General features: G+C 46.2%; 1 protein-coding gene across 1 annotated transcript in view; it reads left to right on the top strand.

Annotated features, from left to right (window-relative positions):
• The window catches only part of celf4 (CUGBP, Elav-like family member 4), a 129,713-nt gene that overhangs the window by 80,459 nt on the left and 25,552 nt on the right, over positions 1 to 23,702 (top strand). The window contains exons 3-5 of the mRNA XM_066710703.1: positions 3,117 to 3,165; positions 20,922 to 21,047; positions 21,235 to 21,314. Of these exons, the coding sequence (XP_066566800.1) occupies positions 3,117 to 3,165; positions 20,922 to 21,047; positions 21,235 to 21,314 (255 nt within the window). The remainder of the gene's footprint in view (positions 1 to 3,116; positions 3,166 to 20,921; positions 21,048 to 21,234; positions 21,315 to 23,702) is intronic.

Consider the following 23,702-nt stretch of genomic DNA (forward strand, 5'->3'; position numbering starts at 1 on the left):
AAGAAACTGTTAACAACCCCCAGTCAGTGAGCACAAATTGAATGTGAAAAACAGCCCGGCGCAGCGGAGGCCCCGAGGAGCCTCACTCTGTTCCTAGAACCACAGTTCAGAGACTTCAGACTCTCTTCATCCTCCGCTGCGAGAAACACACAGACGGAGGTAGAGATTGGAAGAGAGGGGTGAAACGGAGCCGTGATTCAGAGAGGGGCGGAAGGTGTTTGCAGGGATAGATGGGCTTGAAATGTTGCTTCCCAATGGCAGACATCTCCCTGTTTGTTTCTGCTCTCTCATCTTCGGTGTGGACTGCATTTCACAGCACTTGCACAACCAGCATGTGGGTTTGATAGTGATGAATAGTGGTGTTCGAGGGGATCTGAGCCAGGGTAGCATTACATGGATGGATTGGGATGCTCAATGGATAGATTTTTGTATGTCTTCATCCTCTTTGGCTCAAGGTTTTGTAGGGTGTCTTGACTGAGGTTCCTCAAAATCCTTAAAGGCATTAACCAGGTGGTTGCCAGATGTTTCCTCACATGCAAACATGAAATTTGGTCAATTCAAAGCCGGATCAAATACATCTCTTGCACAAAAGGTGTTTGATGTTCCCAGTTTACCTAGCCCTGTCATTAACTCCAGGTCCTTATAGAGTCCGTCAGAGGTTTGCTATAGAATCTCATCAATTATAGAACTGGAGCGCGAGTTCTGAAGGGCTGAAGGGCCCGTTCTTTGGCTCTGAATGTCTCTGATCCTCTGCTCTGTGTTTTTATTAGACTGCATTTCTCCAGGGTGTTTCTGGGCTGTGCTTGATCACAGCAGGCAGTCCTGGGTCCCAGTCCCAAGGCCACGGCGATGGTGGGGTGCATGGGAGATTACGGTGCTTGGTAGTGACTAATATAATATAAAGCAAGGTTTGAATAATATAATACTGATCCTCTCTCTCGCTCTTTCTCTCGCTCTCTCTCTCTCTCTCTCTCACACACACTCTCGCTCTCTCCCTCTGTCTTGTTCTCTGTCTCCCTGACCTTTGCTGGATTGTAATTAAAATCCCTTTTAATTAAATCTGCCCACCTCCACGAGCAGCTTCTCCCTGCGCCAGCACCTCCCGCCCCCAGCTCAGTGCCAGCAGGCAGAGTGGCATCGCAGACAAACGCACTGGCATCCGCGTTTCGATTCAATCTCCCCCTCTCCCCTCGCTTCACCCTCCCTGCCTCCCTCCCTCCGTCAGTGTCCTGGCTCTCCCTGCCTGTTTCCATATCCCCTTCTTTCACTCCTCTCTGGAATCCGGTCTTTATTTTTCCGAGAATGCGCTGCAGTGTGCTGTAGACCCCCGTCTTTTTAAGATAGGGGAAACTGTCTGTAGGGCTCAGATGCAGATGTAGTTACAGTGTAGGTATGCAGTTGCATTTCCTTTGTTCTAACGAAGGTTGAACTAGTTAAGACAATTATAAAGTGAGTTATTGTGTATTTTTAGGCAGACAATGTGTTTTGTAGATTCAGAATCCAATTATCAGTTTTTTCCTGTTAAAAGCCGATCATGTCAGTCCTTATTTTGCCTGCCTGTTCTTTGTATTCAGTTTTTCCTTGTGTCTTCAGTGAATCTTTGGCATGTGTACATATTTTCAATCACAGTTCTACTTATTTAATAAAGCTTCTGAAAAGAAATCCCAGCGCTGATTGCGGTTGGTAGTGGGGGGAAGGAAATGAGGGTCGCGCGAGGCTCTGAACCTCAGAGGCTTAATTACTTTCCTTTTTGTGTTTGTCTTTTTCTTCCTTTTGCCCGGCACACTCTGCTTTCACGGCCAATGACAGCCGGCAGCCGGAGCAGTGCAAGAGACTGTCTCGTTTCGCCCCATGTTTGACTGCAGAACAACGCGGCCCTGCAATACGAGCGGGGGGGGGGGGGGGTGGGAGGCAGAGGACGTCGAGCGGGTTTTCCGTCCGAGGGCTGTAATTGCAGCTGCTCCTGCACTTCCCCATCATTCATTCTGCTCTCCTCGACTGCTCGGCGATTGGCATTATTAAAAATTTAATGGCACTAACTTTTTCATAACTCTCATCTATTATTGAGCGGCGCGTGGCCAGGCTTAAGTGATGATGACGGAGGAATTAAATGGCTCCGGTGAAAGGTTGGGTGATGCCCTTTTGAAGCTGGCACACGCAGACACACATCCTGGACACGCACACACACACACACACACACACACAAACACAATAACTCCTACAGACGCACATGCTGTCAGGCGCATTCAATATACATGCGCCAAGATATTCACAGAAGCCCCAGCACACTTAAACCCCCATAATCATCCAAACTCACGTGCACTCTAGTAATTTGCATAGACACAATCCTGCCACACTGGCCTTTACGTGCTGCTGCTTTTAAAGGCGCCACTTCCCTGCACCTTTTACCCATTCTCGACTAAACATACGTGGCACTCGGGCAAACCGCATTCCCCGTCTCCGTGTGAGTCGGCATCAAAATTCTGGTATTGTGCCGTACTCTGTGTCTGCTGGGGAGAGAGAGCAGTCCAGCCAACTGAGAGGAACGGGATGCGAACTGAAGATAATGTTGTTATCGGTCTGATTGACAGGGGGTTTGAGAGGCAGAGAGAGGTTGAGAGGAGAGAGTTCCTTCGCCCCTTCTTTTAGATCATATATTCTTGAATGGTCTTGGTGTGATTTTGCTATGTACACTGATTTGGACACAGTACTTCCCTGTGCTTCTGGGAATAATTTTGTGGCAAATGACCTGGAAAGTCATCAGTGGAAGGGTATTATATGTTGATATGAATTTCTGTCTGTACCGATATTGACCTCAAATAGATACTGCTATTAATAAACTGCTTTGTCTGAAAGGAGTGTCTTTTGAAATTCCTGGGACGTGAACTGGATTTCTCTCTCAGTGTTTGTGTTCTAACCTGCCAAAAATATTGCCTTCTAGAATGAAATGGGGAGAAGAAATTTGGCTCTTTAAAGATAGTGCCGTGTTTGAGTGTGACGTGGAATGAAAGGGGACAATGATTGCATTCTGTACGGGAGGGGGGGGTTCTGATGAGCCCTGTGACCACAATTCTAACTTTTCTTTTCTTTCTCTTCCTCTCTCTCTCTCTGTGCAGATGAACAGGCCAATCCAGGTGAAGCCGGCAGACAGCGAGAGCAGAGGAGGTAGTGCTCAACTCTATTTTATTCACATTTCGGTCTTAAAGGGGGGAGTAATCCAGGTCAATCAGTGATTTTATTACTCTGATATTAACTGAAGATTTGGTTGCTTATGAAAATTACTATGGTAATTAAGGTGTCGGGTTAATGAATGCTATCCCGATATGAAGCAAAGCTTTGTATGCTTAAGGTAGGTAGGTCACTTATTGATGTAATGCAATTAAGTCACACACTTAACTTAAACTATTCTGTGGCACACCAATCTTGGATTAATCCTATAAAGAAATTATTTAATTAAAATAGATTAGAAGTTTATATTCTACAGTGCAGCAACACACGCAACTATACTAGTATGTAGACTGGAATATTCGATAGTAAATCAAGCAGGACTTTACTGGTCTGGCAAAAACAAAGGCTTCATTACCACAATAGCTCCTGTCAGCCCAGTCATAGCTGGTTTGCAATGGCAGCCTGGTCTCCTGAACCGCGTAGATAAGTCCGGGGCTGACAGGGACATGGCATGTGCACACATTCATATCTCTGCCGTGGAACAAGCTTTAGAGACGGATTGTGGGAACCTGACATCCCAGTCCATTCACTGACTGGATGTTTGAGATAGCTGATAGTGTCCAATCAATAAACAGAGAGATGTGGGGGTGGGGGTGTCAAATCACAAGACTGACTAAACCCATCTTGAGACGTATTCAAAACTCACCTCAATATTTTCAAGAGTGCAGGATCCTACTGTGGGGCACTTCTGTCCATGACAATAAACCGCTGAGGGATGTGGGATACAGGTGGAGCTCTGTGTCTGTGTGTGGGAGTGTTGCGTGTTCCCAGCATGCTCCAGCTCTTCAAAGGCAGCGTAAAAACGTGTTCTTTTCTAACGTGAGGACATATTTACTAGTATTGTCTTATTTCTGTACAGTTTCTTTATTTTTTTTTAAGAACTTTCCACAAGGTGACCTGTCGCTCATGCTGTACAGATCTGATAGCAGCCAGATTCGCTGCCTGAGGCTGGCAATCGAGCTGCAAAGGTTAACGGAGCAGAGCAGCCGGGAGTCCGGGTCAGACGGGTCAAAACAGACAGTTATTCTGCGCTGAGGAAAACGCAACTCGTATTGTTCAAAATACACTTAACTTTTTTCATATGCCTTGCAATGATGTGTCTGCATCGGTTAGCTTTCCGTGCTGTAAAATTAACGTGGCAGAATGAACTGTATGAATATGTCCCATTGTCTTCAGTAAATAGCATCATGGGAAATCATGGAATTATAAATGTGAAGCATCAGCACAACTTCCCGAAATTCCTGGCTGCTGTTTTTGTATTTCAAAGGCTTCATGTATTATCTTTTTTCCACCACACAGTAGCTCTGTCAGATAAAATGGTGCCTTCCTCCTGGGGTGGTAATTATCTGTGTGTCTGACAAGAAATTTGGTTATTTTTGAAAAGTGGATATAAGTTTGAGGTGTTTGGTGGCAGAATGTGATAGAAAAGACTGTTATACCTAGTATCCCATAAGGGTCTCGCTTGTGATCCTATGGATTTGCTTTGTTTCACCTGTAGCTAACGTGTCACGTGGTGATCTGTGTCTGCAGGACCCAAAGAAAGTCTATAACCTACAGGGAACGATATGGAATTTCTTTCCCTGTGGATGAGAAAATCCCAGATTAATTCCCCACCATCTGTGTATAATACGGCCAGAGGTCTGTGTCTCGTGTTGTCCTCTGTGCGTTGTGGTCAATTAAGTTCTCCTGACATCCTCTGTAAGAGCAGCGATGTTCACCCCAGTGGCACCGCCAAATCTAAATCAAGAATTTACTGCAGTTCTTGTCCTGGTAAATTCTTGGGGGAGCTCTCTCTTCCGCCACACTTCGCTGTGCTGGCTCTATCCATGTGAATACCTTCTAAAAAAGATGCACATTCTCTGCTTCTCTCTCACCTACACTTCTGCCCTTTTTCCCCTCCGTGTCCTCTTTATTTTTAACATGTCCTAATTGTTTCACTTGTGCACCATCCCCCCATTGCCTTTCTTCTCCTTTGCTCCCCATCCCCCCCATCTCCATCTTAATGTGCCATATTTCCCTCTCTCCCCGGCTGTCTCCTCTTCCTTTTTTTCCTTTTTTTTTGGTCTCTGCGCTCCTGCTGTGGCTCAGAACCCCACACGCGCACATCCCCTCGTGCTTGCTCTACACATACGGACGCACACAAACACACACACACATACACTCCTCCTGTCATCCATCATGAAGAAGAATGGCCCTCTCATGCTTTAAACTCTCCCCAAAGTTTCTTGCCTTTATCAGCGGCACAGCGCTCTGAGCCCCTGTGCCGCTCACGCAGAGAATTCAAATCCAATGCCAAAGCTGAAGCAGAGGAACCCCCGTCTGGAACGTGCTAACCTAATTTCGCTCTCTGCAGCCGAAAAAGGAAAAACCGGAGAGAGTCGGCAAAAAAGTCTAATCCCACACAGGGTGGCTGACACATACGTCCGCACACAGGCACACGCATGGCAGCAAAAGCAGCGGGACTTAGAGCCAGACTGGGCCGAGATGCGGCAGATTTAACTTAAGCTGCAAACACTGCCAAAGTGTTCAATCTCGGCTCTAGGAATGTGCATCACCACAGCGAACGAGAGGGGGATCTGTGAGAAGCTGTTCGTGTATCTCCAAGGAGATACAAATAAATGAGGACAGAATAGTAAAAGGTCAAGGAAGAAAACAAAAACAGGATGAATAGGGAAAAATAAAGTGTTCAATTCAAAAGGGAAGGAAACCTTGCAGAAATGCCGCAGCCTGGAAAAAGCCGATTTGGTCTCCACTACACTGAGCAGTCCCAGGTCTGAGCATGAGGAGACAAAGGCTAAGGGAGACTTAATTGTTGTGTGCATTGGGATAAACAAGGTGGATTCCAGGAGTAATTTTAAACGTACTATAGGTCTATAGGCTAAATTGATTTGATACTGTATATATTAACTTGTTCTACACAGCAAGCTTGATTATAACGTAGCAGCAACATAGGAAGGGAAACATACAGTGCAGGGATTTTTTATTTATCTATTCATTGATATGTCTTAATTAGGGATACAGGTGCAGGTAAGAATGGAGTTATGATTGCATTTAGGGGTTTTCTTGCAGGATTTGGCACTGAAGTGGATTTCAGTGATCAAATTAGCATAGATACATTTTGGACGCTGTTAAGTTGAGGTTTGCTTCTCTTCAGCTTGGTCTAGATTTTCATGGCTTCATATTTTCAGTTTGGCTAGGCTTGGGCTTCCGGCTGTCAATAGGGTTTAAAATAGGATGGGTAATCGATTGGTGTAATTTAATGGTGTATAGTGTTTCATCTCTCTATATTGGAACGCAATACAGAATCAAAATTCAGGAACGAAATAAAATCATTAAGGTGTTTAGTTAATCGATTTCATTAAATTACATTTGGAAGTGACTTCCTATTCACTTGTTTCTTTATTCTTTTATTTGTCTCATGTATGTCATTTTTCAGAAAATTGCCTAGCTTACCATGTCATGCCTGAACTGACTGGTTGGGAAACACTATAATAGACTTCTGTTATCACATCACACTCGCTTCTCTCAAATGGAGGAGATGCCATTCCTTATCTGCAGGCTCTGATTGATGGCAGTTAGAGACAAGCAATACAGAGCCATTACACCTCCCATGGATCATTTGATTTGACTTCTCTGTCTTCATATATGTACATATTTTCATGCCGTGTACAGTGCTGCCCGGGAGATGCCTCACGTGGCGTGTAGCAAAAGCTAACGTTCACAGATGTGCACAAAAGTTTCTTCGCTTACTGAAAAGCATGCTTCGTCTCCACATTAATCCTTGGGGGATGAAATAACAATGACTTTTGCTGGTAGGAGATGCATGAACACTTCTTCTGAAGATTCATTCTTCTTGATATTAAGTGTGAATCTGAATTATGAACTGCCTTTTTCTTGATTATTTATAAAGTGTATGTGCAAAGAGTTGTCCGCAGAAATGAGAGAAGATTATAAAAGAGAGAACTTTCCTTGACTTAGCCAGGAACCACACACCCCTTTCTATCTGCGTATCATTCTAGGGCACCTTTGTGGCAAAAGCGAACGGTGTAATACTGTAATAAAACACTGGGCAGGTAATTTCTCTGTCAGGCTTTGCTGTTTCGGTTTCTGATGTGTTCCTGTGCAGGGTTAATTGTTAACCAAGGTTATGGTGCAGGAGTAATGGCAGAGGCACCGTAGCAGATTTGACCTCCGCAAGAACAGAAATCGGAGACAGGGCGGTGCTGGATTGAAATAATCACATCCTGACTGGTAACTCAATTAAGTGTGAATTCACAGCGCCCTGAAAGCTGGCATCCAAAGGTGGAGAGATGGAGCACCTCTGAGCTCCTTGGAGTTTGAAATATCCCTAATAAATCAAAAGATGTATAGCACATGCCCTCTGTATAGCAGCTGCCATGTCTCAGGGGTTTGTGTGTGTGTTTGTGTGAGTGTGGGGGTGTGGGTGTGCGTGTGCATGTGTGTTTGTGTGGAGGGAGGGTTTGTTTTGCCTGCGCTGTAGTTCTGAAGAAGTTTGAAATGAGTGGGAACTGAGAGAATAAGGAAGACTAGGCCCAGTCAGTCTGCAGCCTGAGAAGGCGATTAATGTAGCTGAACATCCGACACGGTATAAACATAACAGTTTTGTCATGCATTTATTTTTAATGAACACTACAGTGTTTTGCGGTTTCTGTGAGCGTAATACTGACAGATATATCAAGAAGTGTGTCGATGACTGGCTTTGTCATGGCTGGAATTAAGACCTCTCTGCTTGACAGCTGTGTCTTTCAGCTTTCGGCCCAAATGTGGCTGAAAATGCCAGGGTAGGGGCTGCACTCTCACAGGGAAGTGCTGCCCTGCGTGAACAGAGCAACAGTGGTATTGAGGGAAGGTTCAGCACCACGGACAGAAACACTGGATTCCTCACTGGACATCAGCAGTGTGTCAGGAGGTTGTGAATTCGTTACACGATTAACAAACAGAGTTAAACTGTGCTAATGCCCCTGATATTGGCATACTGGACTGTGCAGCTGTGGAGGGGGGTGGAAGATGCACGGATCATTGCAATTTTGTTTTCATTTATCTCACATTATCGATGAAGAGGCTGTATTTAAAGTTAAAGCAGTAAAACAAAATATGCACTAGGCAACCAAGTAACACAGAGTTTGGAAGTCAGTGCGTGTTTTGGCACATCTCCTATTCTGCAAACCCCCATTCAAGGATCCACACTTCCACAAATAAGCTCCACACTGTCGGCATGCTCAAATATTCTCTCTGATCCTGAGATCTCTGAGATTCATTTAGCGAAGCGATATAAACTCGCTTTTTGTGCTGATAAATATTGACAGTGTAGCCTTTTCAAGAAACCTATTCCACCCCCAGTGGCCCACATGAGGTCTGTGTACCACTGTACTGTAGGTGTCCATTGTGGTTTAAATTAGTTTGCATCCCAGGAGTATTTTTGTTTGTATTTGCTTTCCTTTTGTGTTCTTTGTATATATATATATATATATTGGGAATTTATTGAACAGGTCATTAACCTTGAAAACACTGAAACACCACTAATATAAATATCCCCATCACTAGGCAGTAAATACACATTTATGTTTCATTAATTCTTAATAAACATGTAATTAAGGTTGAATATATTTTGACAATGTAATAATACATTCAGTTTTCCAAATAAGTGCCTGTCTAACACGGTGAGGAATCGCAGTGGAGGGAGGAGGAGGGAAAACCATTCAGACAAACAAACAAACTGACTAACAAATAAAACAAAACAACACTTTATGCAAAAACACCATCAAGAAAATAGCTCAGGGAAACCAAACAGCTGTCCTGGCCGGCCCCCGTGTTGTTCCCACAAAATCAGAGGAAACATTAAGAGAGATGCCTGTGAGAGAAGCCAACGAATGGCTGCTGGAAACCAGTGTGGAGGGCAGCGGTGCCCTGGGGGCCACACTCCTGCACTCTGCCATCCTACCCCAGAGTTAACATTCAGGTGTTTCAGTGGCTGTCTGTTCATTATCTCGCCTACCAAATGCCACTTAAAGGCCAATTCGGCTGTAATTAGCTTCCTGCAGGAAGGAGTTTGTAACACAAGTTGGCAGCAGATGGCAGGAGCCTTTACGTGAGTTGTAGGGGGTGGGGGGGTTTGGGGGCAGCTGGCGTGGCTCGCCCCACATCATGCCAATGCAATTGCCAGCCCCCCCTCAACACCTCACAGAGTTCGAGCAGCTGAAACTCAGTCCTAGCTGTCCTGTCAGGATTTCCAATTCACTTCCACTGGTTCATATGAAATAGTTTTCTCAGATGGAAATAGAACGCTGTTAGTCTGTCTTCCATGCAGGGATTTTTAATTGCAGGTTGAGAAAGTGAACGAGAAGGGCATAGAGGGAGAAATATGACTCTGCTTCTCTAGTTAGGTAAGGACACAAATGTGAATATGAGGTGTGTAAAATTGGCTTCCATTGTGACGGTACGGGAGATTGGTGTTTGAGCTGCTGCCAATTGCAACCCTCAGCATATTTTAGTAGAAACTGAATGTGTTTTAGATACGACCATATTTTTTACCTCATCTGCAAACAACGCATAGATAGAAGGGCCTGACAGCAGGGTGCCTGCAGAGACTCGATATCATAAATAAATCCTCATATAAATAAACAGACACCTACCTATTTATTCAGGGACCATATGTATTATGGCAAATGCATTTCTGCAGCTTGTGTGATGAGATCAGAAATCCTGACAGGGATCGGAGCCTATTCTCAATTTGGAATTTAGGAAGTGTCTGCATTGGGGCTGTTTCGTAAAAGGCTGGTCAAGGAGAGCCCACACGTGCTCACTGGGGCTCATGTCTGGGGAGAGAGAGAGAGAGAGAGAGAGATTAAACTCCCGGGTAGAAGGAAGAGAGAGATGTGGTTTCTTCATTCTTTCTCTCTCTCTGCTGTGTATTTTTCTAACTGCAAAAAAAGAAAGAGACCATTTGACATTGCTGAGAGCAGTGAAGAACACCAAGTTTGAAATGTGAACTTCTGCATCATTGCCAGTTAACTGTTCTCCAGATAAGACACAGGGCCCCTTTGACAGCATGAGTCACCGCTCCACAGACAGGCAGCCCGCGCCGATATGAAAGCCAGAGTCACGGAGGCCTGCCGGTAACAGATGGGCAGTCGGCAGGTTAATCTCCTGCCACCGCGCGCACAATGTTCAGACCACTCTTTTAATCTCCAGGGCATTGTTAACAACTTCAGACTTTCTTTTTTTATTTGCCGGATAATTAGTTTTCTGTAACGTCCCTTTAATTTATCCCAGTTCACAGTAAACAGCTTATCTGGCATCCAGCATGCTAATGTGGGCTTTCTGATTCCCCAAAGAGACACAGACCAAGACACAGAGGAAGAGAGAGAATCTTATGAATATGTTTTCGGTGGTCTTGCAATGTGAACCTTATTATGTATCGCATATGCTCTCCACACGGACCCCTTGTGCCATTTCCATTCCCAAGCCCTCCCAATGAGAAGTGGGCTTGAACATAACTTGATCTAAGTAGAAGATCCAGGTCAACTAGTGTCTGCATCTGCTTTGGTTTTGCATAAGAGTGCAACTCTTTCATCGAATCCAAACAAAGGCTTTCAAATCAGAAATGGTAGAAATCAGAGGCAGAAATAGGTGAAAAAAATTTAATAAGAGATAAAGTGGAGGGTGGTGGGGGAGGCAGAAGAAGGGAGAAGCATGGTTGAGATATAGGCAGGGTTATTTTGAGCCTGTGATAAAACAACACAAGTTATTCGGGGCATGCGGTGCTCCTGTTTAGGGAAATGAGATGAGATTGCATGGACTGTGTCTCTGGCCATGTTCGAGCGCTCTTTCCGATGATTGAAAGTGGAATACAAACACAAGTGGAATAACATTTACTCACATTTTCGGTGACATTTACCAGGATCACGCAAACAGCACTAATGAAAATGGGGCTTCAGAATTGAGACAGCGCAAGGTAAACAAAACCTCAGTGCTTTTCTGTCCTGCTTGAGTGAGAAAGAAATTGGGGAAAGAAATTGTGTTGGAAGGGGGAGGGAGGGAGGGAGTTAGGGAATGGCATCATATACAGAATACAGTCCTATACAGCTGTGCCGGCGGTTAGCATCTTGGGACTGGGGAAGAGATTTGAACAATTGGGAGATCGGGATCTGGATTCTAGGAAGATGAGAGAGAGAGAGAGAGAGAAGATAGAAAGAAAGAAAAGCAAGCAGAGTAGGAGAAAGTGTTGATGGCCCAAGGCAGAGGGAAAGAGTGAGAGGGGGACAGAAGAAGGGGAGAGAGATGAGAAGATGGAAATTAAAGACATCTTGGCCAACGAACGGAGGAAAAAAAACAGGCGAGGGAGAGAGGGAACAGGTAGGGAAGGAAGCAGATGAGCAGACAATGACTTGAAGCTCAGCAGCAGACAGAGGTAAATAGAGGGAGAGCAGTGGGGGGGGGAGGCCTGTGCCCCGGCACTCTGCAGTCAAGGTGCACCAAAATCTCATCTCCAGTTTCTAAAAGCCAATCCCCTGTCCCTGGCCTCATCAATAATGTAGCACGTTATTGCTGATCTTAAGCCTGCAACCATCACTGACACTAAATAATTCATTGGCCAAGGCATAATAAGTTCTCCCATCAGGTTTACAGGCCAACCAATTGCAGAGAAGCAAAGCCATGGATTGACTGGAAAGTAGAAACTATTTTTTCTTTCCTTTTTTACAAATCTAAACAGGCTGGTTGGTTGGGATGACCGATTTGATTGGCTGGCTGGCTGGCTCTCTAGTTGGTTGGCAGGTTGCTTGGTTGGTTTGTCTCAACCCCCCCTCACATTCTCTCACCCTGTAACTGACAGACCCCTCTGGGCCGCAGATGAATGGCTTTGAAGATTCCTCTTTATGGGATTCCATTCACACACAAAAAAAAGAAATTTAAAAATCGCTACATAAATATTGTGTCTCCGCTCGGCGGTCTCATTCTGGCACAAGCTTGGCAGTAGGGCCAGGTCTGCTCTCACAGCCCTATAAATAACCCAGCCGGGAGAAGATCCATTAACAGTGTACTGTGTGGCCCGCGGGCTCCCCGAGCTCCCACTGGCTCTGCCCTCGCCCTCAAGGGCATTACTCCTGCGAGGGGGCAAGTGGAGAAAAGGAGACGATAAGTCATCTTTTTGGCTGCTTTTGTTTTTGTTTATTTCATTATTGAGTTTGGTTTCGTTGGATCATTGGCTTTGCTCTCGTAGCCTCAGCCGTGCGGTGAGTCAGTCAGTGTGGGTGGGTGGGTGTAGAGCCGGCCGCAGTTTGGCTCCAGGCACAGCAGGCATCAGGTTTAATACACACACATCACAGAAGGAGAATGTGGTCAATACGGTCCATTCTCACTGTCTCGGACATTGCCTACTTATCCTCTTCACCTCTTCACTTCCAACAAGGAGTTAACATTTGCAGTTATACATCACTTCCCTGCTGGTGCAATTCTAGCAACCCCAGAAAAATGAAATCAAGTTCAAAACCATATTACCCAAATACAGACTCAAATTGTCCCCTTGATTTTGACAATGTGTCTTTCTCTTAAAGAAAACTAAAACAAAAAACACAGCGATGCAATTACACTTAGCGAGACTTTTTCATCACAAATCAATTCAACACCCATTCCTCTACAAAAAAAAGTACATTCATCTCCCCCTCCCCTCCTCTATGCAGGGTCTTGCCAATAAGCTTTGAGAATACTTTTTTCCAAAGGTAATTTTGCTCTCGGACGCCTGTGCACAATGAACAATGGCTAAATTAGGCAGAACAAATACATAACTGCATCTCCAGCAAATTACACCAGAGCCGTGAAAGACTGCGCAACAGCCTCCCCCGCCGTGCTTGTTGGTGTGTCAGCACCCGTGTGGATGGGGGTTTGCGTGAGCGGGGGTCAGTGGCAATCTGGCGGCGGGAGGGAGGCCAAATGCGAGGTGTTAATCAATGAGAACCTGGAAGTTTATAAAGAGCCAGGGGTGGGTGGCACTCTGGCTGAGCGGAGGGCAGCCAGTGCAGCCAGTGTCTGAGTCTCCATGTCGGGCTGCTTATTAAAAGTTACTGGGGCTCATTAACAATTCATAGATACAAGTCTCACTGTTAGCTGACGCAACACTGGCTCTCCGCACTGCAACAGGCTGGGAGATGGAGAGGGAGAGAGAGAGAGAGAGAGAGGCTGTCAGAGTCTGCTCCTGCACGGGCTGAGAGCACAGCAACAGAGCGCTCCAATCACAGGCCTACCATCGCAGGACACCGCACAGCGCACACAGCCGGAGAGGACCCCCCCCACCCGCACACCAACACGTCGGCACCTGCGCAGGCAAATCTCGACTAAATCTGGTCAAGACATAAAAGGAACCCTATTTTTAAAAACGAGAAGACAAAAAAATCAATACAATGCAGAATTATAAAAGTTTATGCACAGGAAGTAAGACTAAATTGTTCTGCACTCTCTCTCTCTCTCTCTCTCTTTCTCTCTCTCTCTCTCTCTCTTTCTCTCTCTCATCGATTGTACTTCTCTTCCCCAAGTAGACAAATGTTGTTATTTCTTTTGGTGTGTTTTGTGACTCTCTTAAAACGTGTTATTGAGTAAAACGTTCCCTTAAACCACCAACTGCATGAGACTCGGAGGGGCGGAGGAAAAGAAGTTTGACATTCAGCCGAGAAACTGATTAGATCAACTGGAGGAATAAAGACCCGGAGACAGAACAAAAGCAGACGACCCTAGGGTCCTCGGGGGCCAGCAGATTGACAGGCCTGATTTAGGCTGGAGCTGATCTGTGGGAAGATGTGCTAAAAGACAGAAGACTAAGTGACAGTATTAAGAGTGATATAGACACTTGTTTTTTTAATGAAGTGGCCCCAGGGAGATGGTAATTATTAGAGAACTTCGGAAAGTTTTATCTGGTGTAAAGCTAAAATAAGTAGAAAAAGACGACCTCCTGTATGCGCTGACACTGTCTATGTTGTGACTCTGTCCCCGTAATTTAAGGTGCAATGCTAGAGAGGGCCTGACACTGTGCCGTACCTGCCTATGAACTCCATGGCCTGAAATCCAGGGTAATCCTGTGATAAGCCATCTAAGCTGACTGGGGAATGACTGACAAGCATTTCTCTGCTTCACATCCTATAGTAAGTAGGGAAAACAGTTGGATTTTTTCTTTTTTTCCTTGACTCAGAGATTTTAATCACTTCTATCAGGATTCTGTGCGGCGCCTCCTGTGTTTGCCCTTCTCAGCTGCCACCCCCCCTCCCTCATCTGTGCTGAAGGTGTCCCGGGGAGATCGGGGGAAGTAAGGGAGCAGGGCTCTGCGGGAAGAGGGATGAGTGTTGTTTGCACTCTCTCCCTGGCTCTGTAAACACCCCCTCCCTGCAAGGCCGCCCCGCAGATCTGTCTTGTTGACAAGGACGTCCTGTCAGGCAGCAGCCGGCCGGTACGCGCGAGCCACAGCCCGCTCATTAATTACGTCTTTCCAGGATCAATCTCGCATTCATTAAGGCCATTAATCCCCCTTCCTGGGCTTCAAATAAGTGGAGACACAGTGGGGAGGACACTGCGTATTTAAACCCTTCACTGTCAAGTGAGGAACCCCCCCCCACACTTTCCGCCCACCTCCCAATTAATTAAACCATTTCCATTATCTTATAAATACTGTTACCTTCATGTGCAAGTACACTGAGTTCAGTCATTAAGTTTGTTCCAAAACAATAAGCGTTCCCTGTCGCACGTCTGTGGACGGGTTCTGTCAAGTGTCCCACATGGGGGCTGAGGTGAAGGGAGCAGCAGGGATCCCCTTGATTCATCATCACCGGACTGCCGCGCGCTCCGTGTTGCCGAAGTAACAGCTGACACGGTTCCAGCTCTTGGCCAGCGCCGCGAGGTTAGCAGAGGTAAAGCTGCCGCTAACCGGCACCGACGCGGATGCACGGCTGATAAAGTGAGGTATCAAAGTGTGCCGAGTCCCAGGTTAATGAGGGTGGCCTGTTAATGTCTTCACTAACCCACGGTCCTCCTGGGAAGGGAGAGGGGGTGGCCGAGAGGGAGGGGGCGGTGGCAGAGTTTCCTCCGGGGGGTGCAGCGCTGTGATCAAGCGGGCTAATTACCCGCAGCCAGTCAGGGCTGATTTGGAGCATGCTTCGCTAATCAGGCACTGCGCTGGGGCTCATTTCCTCTCCGTCCTAATGAAGTGTTAGTGGCCCTCATTAAAGCAATAAGCGTGCGTGTCACCCGGGCTCCCGCCGCCACCTCTGCGCCAGATGAGGCTGAACACTCCAGCTTTAAGCCCATTTCCCCAGGATGGAAAAAAAAAAAAAGAAAAACCTCAGCACGCCCTCGTCGATCCACAACACATAGGACTGCAGCATCCCGAGCCACTGGTGCAGACAGCTCCACTGCCCCACGATTCACCTCATTAACACTGAGCTGTCTGGCTGCCTCGTAATGTCCTCTACTTGCTGATCAGCTGCTTTCCTGCAGGGAAGAAGAAAAAAAAGGGAAGCTAACAAAGACTCCGAGCCACTTCCCAGTAAAAGCTCTAAACGCGCCTCCCTCCCACCCAAAAAAAAAGTTATTGACGGAGTTGAATGCTGAGTTTCTCTCGGTGTCCTACAGATCTGACAGTAATTGAGATTCCCAGACAGACACACACACACCCACACACAATCACACACATGCATCTCTCCGCAACATGACCCATCTTTAATGGACTTCTGAAGCGATGCAATGAAAACTTGCAAAGCACTGGTGGATTATCATCTGAATAATCTGCTCTCTCAATACATTGCGAAGCTAAATCCCTTTCAAACTTGGCTCAGCTCATCTGTGGCAATCTCTCCGCCGAGTTACAAACACGACGCTGTTTAAAGAAAACGCCTCCGACATTCACAGGACTGTTTTGCATTCTCCGGGCATTGTGCAGCCATTATTTTAGTGTTCCCAAAGAAGAAGCAGCTTTTGTGTTTTTTGTATTTTAAGCTTCAGTCCCACACGGGCTCCCAGAATCCTCCCTCCCCTGCAGGGCTGTCAGTTCAGGATTGCTGCAGATTGCTGGGAAGCATTCGAAGTTAAGGCGGAGGTGAAATCGACAGCCAGCCTGTATTTCAGCACTATGGACAGCGCAGTGGCGTTTCAAACCGCGAGAATAAGAGACTAAGACTCCACAACTCTGCCCATATGTCGGACTGACTGCTGGAAATAATGACTGAACTTTAGCTGGCTACTACCAGTGCTTAAACAAAAGGGCTAATGGCCCCCGGAGTGCAGTCAGACAGTCCGGCATAAAACTCTCTTTAATTCCGTTTTAAAGCTCTTCGGAGAGGACCGAAGAAGCACTGGGTAAACTTAAAGAAGGAAAAAAAAAGCGGCTAAATAATTATAGCCAACATGAAAGACAGGATTCCGATATGGTCTTACAGCTCAATTGATCAGCGCTCAGGCAGCCAGACGCCAGATCCCCCGGGGGGTGCGATGGACAGGCCAGGGTAAACAAGAGGACGCCCCGCACTGCTCTGCAGAGCACAGGCTGCTCTGCCCAAACCTCGCTCTCGACTGCTGCACTAAAGCCCTCTGGGTAGCTTGCAGGCTAGGATCTCCAAAAAGTTTTGAAGTTGTTGTTTTTTAATCCTCCCACCCACTACACCCACTTCCCCACTTCCCTCTCCCCCCGATCAGCCTCTGTGATCTCTGACCTCTGTCTGATGTTGCCTTTGAGTGGCAGGCATCTCATGTCGGGCAAGGAGATCCTCCACAAAACATACAGGACCCCTTCACACCTTTCTATTCCCTTCAGAAGATGGGGAGGAAGAGAGGTTGGCAGGAAGACCCCTGCTCGAGGGGGCCCATCAGTCTAATTAGCTATTAGTCTATCCATCCAGTGATCTTTTTTTTCTCTCTGGACAGATCTTGGAGAAGCAGATTAACACATTAATTTCATACATCCACAACCCTCAGTAAAGAAAGGGCCTCCTAGTATTGGTCTTCAAGTTGTCCATTCCTGTCCCTATGGGCCCTGTCTATATGTGTTGAGTGTGGAAGCATTGTTTGTGTCGACTATGGATTATAATCAGGTGCTGACAATGTAAGCCCAGTCCTTCCCAAACTTGTTTTTGATGTCAATCACTATGGTATACTTTGTGTGACCTATATGGGGCAGAATAGCATTGCTCTTTAAGAACTCCTGTGTTAAAATACATACATGCTCATATACATACAAAAATCCACAAACGATGATGGAGAGTAACCCAGAAAGTCCTCTCTTGTGAATTGTGCTCCCTTGACTCTCTCGCTCCCTCTCTCCCCACTGTTATCAGCCCGGCACACGGCTCAACGTGACGGGCTGCTAATCCATTAGAGGAACCTGCGATTCTCCGGCTCCTGCGCGCTACAACATGCTTTTGTACACATTTTCCACTGTCATATCCCATTATCCCCGGTCCCTGCGCTGCAGCGTGCCGGATTCCGGCTGATTGGCGCTAATACCCTATTTTGCACAAAAGAGCAGAAACGCTGTGGGTCTCTCTGTGCTACCGGGAAGGGAATCGGAGCTGGCTCTAACAATCCCTTATCAAATCTCGCCGTGGAGAAATTTAATTTTACAGCTTGGTGACAGCGAAATTGCTCGCTAAAAACTTGTCTTTATCGACGGCAATTTGCATAGAAGAAGAAAGATATGATTTTTTTTATAATTTTTTTTTTTGTCACATTGGAACGCGGCTAATGACTACGCTCGGGAAATGGCTGCAGCTGAAATGGTTCTGCCGCTGACAAGAGTGACAGCAAAAGTGTCATTGCAAGTTAACGGAAAAAGTTACATCCCTGCTCTGCAGTGACACCGACCAGGAGGGAGGGGAGGCGGTGTGGGTTAGTGGTTATAGAGCTGAAAGACCGGGGCGAGAGACAAGTATACCACAACTCCTGGCACTGTGTTTGTTTATATAATATTTAACTTTTATAACACTTAATGGCTGCATTGAGTGGCCAGTATCTCATAATGAACTGGCCCATAACGCCTCCCTCCCTCTCTACTTGCCTCTCGGCCCTCCAGCTACTAACCCACACCGCCTTCTTCCCTCCCTTTCAATCGCAGCCTCTCTGGTCCGGCCCCTACCCCATACCATGCCACCTCCCTCTCTGAATCTCCACCATTCCTTTCTGTACTCTTTATTTTGTTCTGCCTTTTGTGCCCTCTTTCCCTGCATTCGTTCTTTGTCTCCTGCTCTCTCTCTCTCTCTCTCGCTCAACCTTCTTCCCTCTCCCTCTCTTGGCCTTGCATGCACCCCGGCTGTCCTATAAATAAGAGCTGTGTGTAAATGAAGCCTCTGATCAATAGCAGATGACTCCGCTGGCGTTTAGAGGCTGCGAGGAGATTTAATCCACACGAACAGGGCAATCTGTCCTCTTCCATACCGCATCCATCCCCACACACATACACACAGCAACCAAGGTGTTGTCTTTCCTAGGCAGGCGCAGAGTGGTAAGAGTGGGGGCAGTGAGATTGGCAGGATACTGGGGTGTGAGGTGCCAGTAGTGGGGTGCAGAGTCCAGCAGGCATGCCCTCTTCACTGTGGAGTGCTGGGAGATTGGGGCCACACTGTGAGTCTCAGGGAACAAGGATTCAGAACAGATACTATTGTTTTCTTCTATTTCTTTTGTGTGGAAGAAGCGCTGGACAGACAGATGTGGACACCGATGGTCTGCTTGTGCCGGAAGGAGCAGACCCTATAGGCCACACTCACAATAGCAGTTCTGCACCGGGAGAAGAATTTGCTTATTTTAAAGGAGTTGTATGGGCCTGATTTTCCAAAGCTGCGAAAGGATTTTGTAAATAAGGCAGGACACATATTTATTAGAGGAACTGTAACAGGCTTGGACCTTATCTCTTCAATCAAAACGGTTTTCAAAAAGCCCCCATAAATGATCTTAATTTGAAAACTGTGATCAACTTTATTAAAACAACTTAGTCTTGAGTAAATATGTTGCCAAATTTGAAAACTCAGCCCCCACATGTACTAAGTTTTTTTTTTTTTTTTTTTTTTTACTGTTCTCTGAGGTGCACTTATAATGTTATCAAGATTTTTACATCAAAAAACATCATCATTTAGAATAGGCTATTTTCTGTCCTGTTTTGACCCCCCTCATCAGAACACACCGTTTGAATAGGCGTGGCGGATTGTAGACTCGGAAGTAAACGGTTGGCTAACAGTTTTGCATATTTAAACAATTTCAACTCCCCCGTCAGTACACGTGTGTAATTGTTTTGAAAACTGCATGTATGTTTGACAGCCTACATCCTTCAGAGATGGACGCTGCTATGATTTAGGTTAAAAACGCATAAATACTCAGTACATATCAAACGATCTGTAATAACAGACAAAGCAATAGTGACCACGTAATAAAAACAGTTACTCACACTTGTGTGGTGCGACATTACTGTCGGATCCAATATAGTCGGCACAGCATCGTCTTTTAGTTTCAATCTTTCTGAAAATCCTGCGTCGAATTGTGCCTTGTTTGTAAACGAATCCGCGGTAAAATTAAGTGAACACAGGACCAAGATCTTGCTGACGCGGTCTGGAACTTCATTCAAAATAAAGTTCATCCACTCTTTCCTAATGTTGGGATTAGAAGGAAGGCAATGCAAAGACTGTGTTTTTCCACAACTTGGCAATGCACAGCGTCTTGTTGCCTTCGGAGCCATCTTTATCGTTTGGTTTCTACATAGACCTTGTTATTTACCTACTATATGTGTGAATCGGTGGGCGGGGCTAAACAGGCAGTAATGTAGAAGCAGGCAATGATCTTCTTCTGCGGAGGCGGGGTTTAGCCACACTATTACGTAATAAAGTGGCACATTCCACATCCTGTCGTTTTTGCAGATTGGCTTCCATATAAGCTGTTTTTAGACTAACACGAAAGTTTTGAGTTCTGAAACTTACAGGATGTTTTTATAGAACAATGACCTCTTATATGTCAAAAGATCAAGGGAATTTTGATTTCTCAGTTCATGACCCCTTTAAGTACATGTTAATAAATGCATAATTACACTGTCCTTAAGAGTAAGTAAGATGTAGTAACTGAGTACCTACTATGTTAATACACTGTAATTAGGGAGACCTGTTATAAAGTGTTGCCAATGAAAAAAAGGAAACGTTCCATTTGCAATGTAAGGCTTGGTGTTGCTGTTGCAGGGTCTGTGGTTCAGGCAGACGAGGTAGCTCTTGTGTTGGGCGAGTTGGGAAAGTCACAGTGTCACAGTCTCAGCCGTTCAATGGATGACAACCCCCAGCTCCCTAGCTCCCCTCCTGTCTCTTGCGAGGAGCGGTGCGCACCAGCAGAGAAAGTGACAAAAAGATTAACTGGGCAAGCTATAAACAAGAAGAAAAACCTGGAATCTCCAATAAATAGGAAAAAAAAAAACTTTGGACAAGGACAAATTGCTATTCTGTGACTTCTAAACAAGCCTATATAGTATAAATAAAGTGACTCCACTACGGATTTACACAGCTGGTGTGCAGACAGTATCCACCTAGTCTAAAAGTACTTATTCTATTAGAGCTTTGGCTGTTCTATATCAGCATGAGGGTCTGATATTTCAGGGGGTGTTGTGGGGGGTGTGGATCATAGTGAATGTCAGCCCAGGCCGTGGTAATGACCTCCTGCTTTTGTTTCAGAAGACAGAAAACTCTTTGTGGGCATGCTCAATAAGCAGCAGTCAGAGGACGACGTGCGCCGGCTCTTCGAGTCCTTCGGAAACATCGAGGAGTGCACCATCCTGCGGGGTCCCGACGGAAACAGCAAAGGTCAGCTTTGTGGTTCTGTGCCATGCGTGGCGGGTGACTTTGTTTATGATGGTGGCCATGTTTGTTATCTATTATGGTTATGGCTGTTGTTTAATGCTTTACTTTCCTTTGTGTGTTTAGCTGTCTGGTCTTTAACACCCTTACTCAGTGTCCCTTCTCTCTCTCTCTCTCTCTGCCTCTCCTGCAGGTTGTGCATTTGTGAAGTACTCCTCCCACGCTGAAGCCCAGGCTGCCATCAGTGCCCTGCATGGCAGCCAGACCATGCCAGTGAGTTTACACCCCATTACGCTGACACCCTGACACACTCACATGCTGACAACCTGACACTCTCACACGCCGATAGGCAGATTGCCTGACAGACTGACAGTCTAATGCTCTGACACACCGCTAGACAAAAATCATGGTGCACAAATATAATAACAGAATGACAGAGTTACAGACAGACAAGACTGAGTGACACCTAGATTGAGAGACACCTGGCTGACCAGTTTCCTTTGTTCTTCTGAATTAATTTGGCTGATGCCTTAATCCAAGGCGACGGACTAGGGTGACTATTGTTACACAAAAAAGAAAAAGCATTACATATCTGCAGACACATAGTAAAGTTACAGGATCGAAATTGCTCCGGTTAATAGGTGCCCTTGTTTACATATTGGGAGTTACAGACACCAGCGGAGTGACAGCGAGGGAGAGTAGACGGGCAGAGACAATGAGACTGCGCTGGTGCTCTGAGGGACTGACAGGCACATTGATAAACCTCGAAACACGCACCGTCACTAAGATACTGGAGCCCTGCCTGTCACACTGGCAAGCTGATTGCCGATCTGACACCTAGACTGATACGGTGACTGTCAGACAGAAGCTGCGCGCGCGCGTGTGGGTGTGTGTTCAGTGTGTGTTCAGTGTGTGTGAGTGTGTGTGTGTGTGTGTGTGTGTATGTGTATGTGTGTCTGAGCTTTTTTAATATAACCAAGGTGGTCACACTAATAGCCTGCCAGCGCCAGACCAGTCCCGGTTCAAAACGTGCCACTGGGGACAGTAAAGCAATGCAACAGAGGCCGTGATTCTGGCGGCCTGATCTTGCGGATGCACAACTTGTCAACCAGGGGGCTCAGCATCAGTAGCCCATCGCACGGTAACCCCGGCCCCACACTGCTGTGTTCTGCCACAGATAGAAGCTGGATGTGACTTTTTACAATGGCAGATGCCACACACAGCTGTCTAATGCGAATTTATGTGGTCCCCACTGCTGAAACATCCATCCAAAGTGACAGGCGCTCAGCACTGGCCCAGGGGCAGTCAGCAGAGTAACCGACTCTTCTCTTTTGAGGTTGTTTATCCCCAACAAGCACTCGACGCAATGTACTGAACTGCCCCCAGCAGCATGAATACACTGAAGGCACCAAAGTCCAGCCATCACCACAGACGGGCTCCTCCCATTGACTGTCACTTGTCGTCCCCGAGGACACGGAGCAGTGGCACTTTTATCTTTCTAAACCCATGCTATGGGTTTCCCCGTGGTTTTGGCCTACAGTTTGATTCATGCTGCTGGGTCGCTTTCCAGCAATCGCCCTGACCTCCACCCTTTTCACACCCAGCAGACAAACATCAGCTCGAGCCACCTTGTGTGTCGCTTCAGTCACTCCAGTAAATGTATTGTAGACCTGCATCAAACACTGCTCCTGTGCTGAAGCAGAGGTCTTCCCATAGAGGCCTTGCACATAGTCCTGTCTCCTGTGCTTTTATGCAGTAGGTTGCCATGATGTCAGGGGTGGCAGTGTCCCAGTCAGAGAGCTAAAGAGAGCACAGTTACAGTCCGCTGCTTTATTTTCTTCCTCTCTCTCTCTGTCTTTTAAATCATGTCATCCATTACCTCTCTGGGTAGCTTTTTAATGGCAGTGCAAATATTTGTTTTCCCTGGCACCATGTCCCGATGCTGTCTGTTTCAGAGGCCGAACAAGTAGCTACCCTGGCAGCTGAGAAAGAGGAGTAACAACAAGGGAGAGCCGCAATGATAACATGACCTAGGACATTCAGACAGTCAGCAGTGAAATTAATGGATTGAAGCCAGGCCTGGCCTGCCACACGCCTCCAGAGACACAGGATCAAAACAGTTACTTCATTAATTTAGCAGGTCAAAATCCTCATTGTTTCCAGGCCTTATCCCCATTGAGAGGGGAGAGACTCCTATAAAACCTGCACGACTGACCCTCTTAACTCTAGTACAAGATATGGCCTTCTCCTATAAACACTGCTGGGAAAACAAGCGTTGCATTGGTCCAATTAAACAAGCAACGGCTGTGCTTACGAGTGAGTTCCAGTCACGCCAACTGTGGCGTTTTTAATGGACAAATTGAAACTGGTGAGGCTGAATTCCAAGAGCAGTATTGATTACTCGTGTCCAGATGGACTTGCTGTACTGCTCCGAGTACAGTAGAGGAGAAACCGAGGCCTGACGTGCCTACTTTCAAAACAAAATAAAGAACACTGAATAAAAACATAATGACATAAATACGTAATGAAAGAGTGCCTCTCCTTTCCTTCGGTGTCCCTGTGCGTGTGTTCAGTGCGGTGATGTTTTACACGCTTTTAAAATGCCTTTTTTAAACCATGCATCTGGAAGCAGGCAAAACAGTGCCTAAAAAGACAGCAAGC

This window comes from Amia ocellicauda, chromosome 8 (assembly GCF_036373705.1).
Source record: "Amia ocellicauda isolate fAmiCal2 chromosome 8, fAmiCal2.hap1, whole genome shotgun sequence".
In the NCBI taxonomy this organism is placed as follows: Eukaryota; Metazoa; Chordata; class Actinopteri; order Amiiformes; family Amiidae; genus Amia; species Amia ocellicauda.